This window comes from Eublepharis macularius, chromosome 3 (genome assembly GCF_028583425.1).
Source record: "Eublepharis macularius isolate TG4126 chromosome 3, MPM_Emac_v1.0, whole genome shotgun sequence".
Lineage (NCBI taxonomy): Eukaryota > Metazoa > Chordata > Lepidosauria > Squamata > Eublepharidae > Eublepharis > Eublepharis macularius.
The window spans coordinates 64,979,283-64,985,863 of NC_072792.1; the positions used below are offsets into that span (position 1 = coordinate 64,979,283).

The 6,581-nt window shown below is 39.4% G+C and overlaps 1 protein-coding gene across 3 annotated transcripts in view; it reads left to right on the forward strand.

Annotated features, from left to right (window-relative positions):
• Positions 1 to 4,664, forward strand: part of SHROOM2 (shroom family member 2) — a 168,981-nt gene extending 164,317 nt beyond the window's left edge. For all 3 annotated transcript variants that reach the window (XM_054973653.1, XM_054973651.1, XM_054973652.1), the window contains one exon: positions 1,987 to 4,664. In XM_054973653.1, coding sequence (XP_054829628.1) covers positions 1,987 to 2,253 — 267 coding nt within the window. In that variant the 3' untranslated portion in view covers positions 2,254 to 4,664. The remainder of the gene's footprint in view (positions 1 to 1,986) is intronic.
• The last annotated feature ends 1,917 nt before the right edge of the window (positions 4,665 to 6,581 follow it).

A 6,581-nucleotide genomic window follows, 5' to 3' on the forward strand; every position in this document is an offset into this window, starting at 1 on the left:
AATTAATTTGTACTCCATAGTTGTAATCTGGATGAGCTAGGAAAGTCTTTTCCATTTTCCATCAGAAAGACATCCATTGCATATTTCGATTTGATCACTTGTCTCCCTGATTGAAATTCAAAAGTCACTCCTTGCGGTAGCTCCCATCTATATCTAATTTCCACTGCCCTTAGCTTTTGTGTTAAGTCTCTGTACTTTTTCCGATCCTGGAGTACTTTACGTGGTACTTCTTTCATAATTCGAATCCGTGTCCCAGATACCTCCAGTGGAGTTTCAAAATGTCTTCTAATAATTTCCTCCTTCATTCTCCTTGTGGTCAATTGGACAATAATATCTCTTGGTAAGTTCTTTTGTTCCGCATATTTTGAATTGACTCTATACGCGATATCCAAATGGGTCATCATTTCCTCCTCTGTTTGCCCCCAAAATTTTGCCAATATTTCAGCTACTTGTTTAAGGGCAGATCCATCCATTTTTTCCGGAACTGCCCTCATGCGAATCTGTCTGTCCATTGCTTTGCATTCCATCATCACTATTCTTTCGCCCATACCCATAGTCTCATTCTGTATAGCCTCTGTTTTTTTCTCCCCATCCTGCACCAACTGCTGCATTTCTTGCACCTTTTGTTGGGTATTCTGTAAATCTGTTTTTATTGCCTCCATCTCCTTTTTAACTTCCATAATTTCCGATTTGATTGCTTTTTTCATTTCCGTCATTAAATTTTGCTGTAATTTTTGTATCATCTCCCGAATCTCTTTATGTCCATCTGTTATTTTCTTATCCAAATTTTCAATGGCAGCCTGCCAGTCCTTTTCTTTTTTGGAGGCCATCGGACTTGCCTTAGGTCCCCACGAATCAGCTCTCTTTCTTAGCTCCGTCTTCTTTTTAATTCAAATCTCTATTTTTATATATCAAAAAATTTTGACGTTTGCCCTCAGTTAAAATGGCAATTGAGGCTTCCCTTACCCTTAAAATGTCGGGCGATGTTTTTATATGGTTCAAAATGTCGGGCGATCTTTCTCTGTGGTAATACAGTCACACCGATGATCTTCCCTTACTTTCAATGGTGAATCCTCTACTTCCGTTTCCTTTCCCTTAGTTTCAATGGTGGGTACTTCACTTCCTCTTCCAGCTTTGTTTTTCTTCTGGGTCCTCCTCTTCCTGACCTCCCTCGCCGCTCTTTCTCTCTATCTCCTCTCCGTCTATTGTTCTCCACTTCCTGTCTCGCGGCACGCCTTCCAGTTCCCACGATCCGCCCACCGCGTCGCTATCTCCCCAACCACAGGTATGCAAAACAATATTCTTCTTAGCTCTTTTTAACTTTTTCTCGTTCTCAAAACTCAAATTAAATTGCTCAGTCTTTTAATATGCTTTTTCAGCTTGGTAACTCTGTCTTTAATTCTTTTAAAATTTAAGTCTTTATTCAGTAAAACGGTCCGTTGGGGGAGATAGTAATCTTAACTTAATACAGACTTCTTGGGATGTACTCACTGCTTCAAACGTCCAAATCTGTTCAAATCCGTTCCCGAGGCTCAGGGAACAAAGAGCCTATGTCAATTTAATGACTCCCAAAGCTGCTGCAGAGATTTTGGCCGCCCTTCTCCGAGGAGGATCTCAAGGCTTGGGGGAGAAGCCCTTAATTCAGAACCTCCCACCCGCCAAGACCCTTCACTCTCAGGGCTAAAAGCGTTCTTGCCGGATTTCTGACTAAAATCCGGGGTCTGTGGGTGATCTGAAAGCCCCACCAGCCCAAAAAAGAGCACCTTGGATGATCCGGAGCTCCGAATCACATCAGTCTCTCCATTACCCCGAACCGGAAGTCTGCTCAGCTAAAGAATTCTCAATTGGATTTAAAGTTTGTAATCTTCAGTAGTTTTTCAGTAATCAAACACATTGCTGAATGCATGTCCACATAAAGATTAGAATAGTCTCCTAAGTGGTAGTCTTCCCTGTCAAAACAAATGGTTTTTGTTTCTTCCTTTCAAGAGAGTTCTGGTGGAGAAGCAGAAGCTACTCACGCAACAGCATGAAGATGCAAAGGAGCTGAAGGAAAACCTGGACCGAAGGGAACGCATCGTCTTTGACATTCTGGCCAACTACCTGAGTGACGAAAGCCTTGCAGATTATGAGCACTTTGTCAAAATGAAATCCGCCCTCATTATTGAGCAGCGAGAGCTAGAGGACAAAATCAAACTTGGGGAAGAGCAGCTCAAGTGTCTGACTGACAGCCTTCAGCCCGAAAGGCCCAAATGACATAAACTTAGGGTAATTTGGATCGCATTCCATGTATGCAGCACCTCTGATCTCTAGGGGGAGCCATTGAAAAGGCAAGAAAATGTCATTATAGCAATAATGTCGGAAGTTTGTTTCTGTGTTGGATGTATTTACATTTCTGGGATCATATTTAATCTTCTCCGGTTGTTCTTATCATACAGTCATTTTTTAAAAATTCTGTAGACATTAGATTCTGCGCTTCAGGTTTTGTACATTGAGGAATCTTCTCCTGCAGTTATGCATGAAAGCAATTTTTGGATTTGTTTTTTAGAAATACATGGATGGTTTCTGTTCTCTTCAGATGCCATACAGATAATTGCAAACCTCCAAAATAAGCAATATTCAGCGCTGTTGAATTTAGAGACTTTCTTTTAATACAGCCATATCAGGCAGAGAACATAACTTTCTGCACACTAGTATTGCATTCAGATTGGTGAGATGTAGTGACATTTTCATTCTTGTACATTTGATGATATGTTAAAGTATGTCATAAGGAACGTCTTTCAAAAAATTATCAAAACCATTTGTACAAGTAAAGCTTAGCCATTTGTCATAGTTACCTCCAAACATTTTGAGGAATGTTATATTTGTGTGGCTGTTGTTTTTTAATGCCCTGATGAGGAGAGAAACATTGTCACCATTGCATTAACTGCTTTACTAGTGTGTGTGTAGAGGGGATAGCTAGGAGAGAGAAGGGGAATATTTCATTCGTTTTAGCTGACTTGTTTGAAATTGGTTTGAAATTGAGGTCCCGTGTATTTGACATATGCCGAATCTATACTGTGAGGCAGAACTGCTAGGCCACACTAGGTACTGTCTGCCAGAGACTCAATGGTCTGTACTTTAATTTATCCGCAAAATTTGCTGCACATCTTCCTTCCCCCCCTCATTTATACAACGCTCATATTTTTTTGTGTCCATGTCTTTGCTGCTCCAGTACTGTTTTCACCATATTTCTCTGTCCACCCCAATAAGCATTATGCTGTCTTTTACTTAATTACTTCACAGTTGCATACCTCTTACATTACAGGGAATGTAATGTATTTCCGTTTTGCATACTACCAACTATATCTTTAAAGGGACTTTGTTTCGTATCTCAGATCATATGGAACATATTATTAACCATACCATCTGATAACACTGTATCAATAAGAAGTCCGATTAAACTCTCCCATAGAAAATAAGGAGGACATGATAGCAAATGCTAATGAAGTGTTCTATACATAAGTGCTGTTGTCTTATGTACCCATTGGATAGATGGAAATCCTAGAGGCTGTTTTAAGTTCTTAGGAATTAATTTACTCTGCACTTCACTTCTGGACCCAGCTGCCATAATCTTTTCTTTCAGAAATGAGATAAATTTAAACGTTACAGAAAAGTGAAAAACCTTTCTCTAGTAACTCTTGCCTTGTGACTTGAGAGTGGGCAAAGGTTTTGCATTCAATTCCTCTCATTCCAATAAAAAAAATCTGTTTGCTGTGCACTTTCCTGCATTAATTGCTTCTCTAATTAAATATTTCACAAGCAGCAGACCAGTCCTCAGTGGGGCTTTCTCCCCTAGTGATCAGTGTTTATTGATGCATCCTAGCCTCCTCCACTCACCTACGTGAATGGCATTCTTTCAAATGTTCATATCCCAGTTCTAGTTTGGTTTTTTATCATCTCAGAAGATTCTTGCCATTACCAGATGCTGCTGTGTCTCTCTGAACTGATGCTCACTTTGTTTGGGAATTCTTTTACTGATCTTTAAGTATGGCCAAGCTAAAATAAGTGCTTATTTTAATTTCTGTCAGTAAGCTTTTTCCATTTTTTTTAAAACAAATGATTGTTTTAGTGATTCTGATTGTGTATGTGGACTCCAAATATAATTTCAGTATGTGTGTACACATTGCTTTGAGTTAAGACATACAATTCTTATGAAGATAGCAATATGGGATTGATATATAATTATATATTATCCTTTTCACAATGTGATATTAGTCACTACCTTTGCCTGCCTGCCTGCCTCTCTGACTTTCCCTTTTAAAACATTAATTTGTCAGTTGGTTCACTGGAGGGACCATCATATGGATTCCTCCTCTTCCTGTACATAATTCTATAAATAGTTCCATTGTTGCTTTGCAAGAGAGAGACTCTGGTGCTAACTTCTTGCCTTTGGCATCCATAGGCAGTGGCTTATTTCTTATTCTCTTTTATGTGTCATTGCAATTTTTAGACTCTTTTTGTATAGTGAAAAATAACTTTCAGATTCCCCCCCCCCAGTTGTATCTTTGGAATTTGCAACGTTGAGGAAAAGCATATATTCGCTTCTTGCTTGTTGCTTAAGTACTTACCTACTGATAAAACTACCTTGCTTGGCCAAGGGAAATAAACTGAGTATTGTGTTTCAATGTTCTGAGTGATAGTTAATTTTCTTTCTTGTGTATCATGACCTGCATAATCTTCCTACACACAAGGAATAATCTACATTGATTTTAGAGAAAAAAGAGCATACTGTCAAATACATTTAGATTCATTATCAAATTCTGCTACAGAACTAAAGTAAGAAAAGCACAAAGTCACTTGGTGGAAGAGGTTCTTCTGACTGTACATATGAGATCTGTAGGGTCTAAATTATTTGATTCTTTTGAATATCTGTTTAGAATGGAAGCCAGTGACAGGAAACCCCTTTGAGGTATATTTGTTAATGTTTCTACAGTTTTCTGAGAAAGCGAATACCTGCAGTGTATGGGTAAAGAGACAAAGATAACATTATCTAACTGAGAAGTCCCGTAAGTACAGAGTTTAAATAAAAAATAACTGATTTTTGTATCTTCCTCAAGGCACCTTTTGTGTGAACGTCAAGACATTGTGCTGCTTTGGAAAAGGTTTTGTAAATATATTCAGTAAATTGAAAGTATGATGGGGACATGGGCTAATTGAATGGCAAAGACTATATACCTTCATGTTTTGGGATTATATTGTTTCTCTTACAAACCAGAATGTATGAAGCAGTCGTCTTAAAATAGAACGTTACCTCCCTTAAAGTTCTGTGTAAATCAAATCTGACACACACTGCCTGGTTAAATGATGTGCATTGGTGCAAGTTTTACAACACCATTGTTAAAAGGTTACATAATTTTGTACATATGGTAAGGATTAACCGCTTCATTGTGGTTCATCATCACGGCTTCTGTGCACTCCCACATTGGATTTCCAGAGCTTTTTAGTAGGAGTGCTCCTCCACCCTTTGATGCTTTCCTACCAAAAATTATCAGGTGGCCAGGAAGAGAGCACTACTAGAGAACTGAACTCTTTTTGCTAATGCTAATGCAAAAAGAGGATCTTTATTGCTGTTCTCCATTTTTCTCTTCAGTTTTTTCAATTCAAATACCTTTAATGGCATACACATTTTTCTCTTCATTCTTGAAACTTAAGAAGACTTGTTTCTCTTAAAGGGTTGGGTTGTTTTGTTTTGTTTTGGCATCACCAGTTATTCTAGTGAGGAATAAACTACATTTAAAGAAGAAAAGTTTCTGGTTTTCCACTTTGTCATTATGGCTCATTAGGGACCTCTTCAGGATTGTGCCATCTGAGGCTTTAAAATGGCAGAGATAAAATACCCATTCTCTGTGCCTTTTCTGCCTGGAGGAGCACACAACAGAACTGTCTGTTCTTTCTGTCACCAGTTTACCCTGAAGGCATGATAAAATAGAGCTTTCGATTCACAAATGGCTGGTTTTACAAAGGCTTTGACTTATACCAGCCTGGCTGAATGTACCAGCGCTTTCCTTCACCCTCTTTGTTCCAAAGGGAAGAAGTTTGGAGGTGTGGCCTGATAGAACTCTTTTGCAAAGGCTGTATGCACCGGTTTGATTAAAATCCCCACCCAGCCCCCCTCAGTTCTGAGGTAAGAAACCAGGAGCCCTGGGTGTGGAGCTCAGACATTCCCCCCCCCCAAAAAAAGACTTTGACTGCATGCTACTCTGAATAAAGGCATCCTCCCTCTCCTTGGCTGTGCCAGCTCCAAGGGGAGAGATACCTGGAAGTGTGGCTTGAGCTGAGAAATTTCTTTCTCAAAAGTTTTGGCTATATGCCTTCCTGATTCAAGGAATCCTTCCTTCTCCCAGGCTGTCTTCTGATCTGAGGTGACATGGATTAGTAGGACCTTGCAATTCCAGGTGGCTCCTTGTGAAAGGCGTTAATCACTCAGCTCCAAGGTCAAAACTGATTCTTGATCTTGGCTCCAAGTCCTCTTGCTGAAGCCTAATTCTAAGCACTAACAGAGTGACATGCTGGCTTCAGTTCCAATGGTAATCTTCAGACCA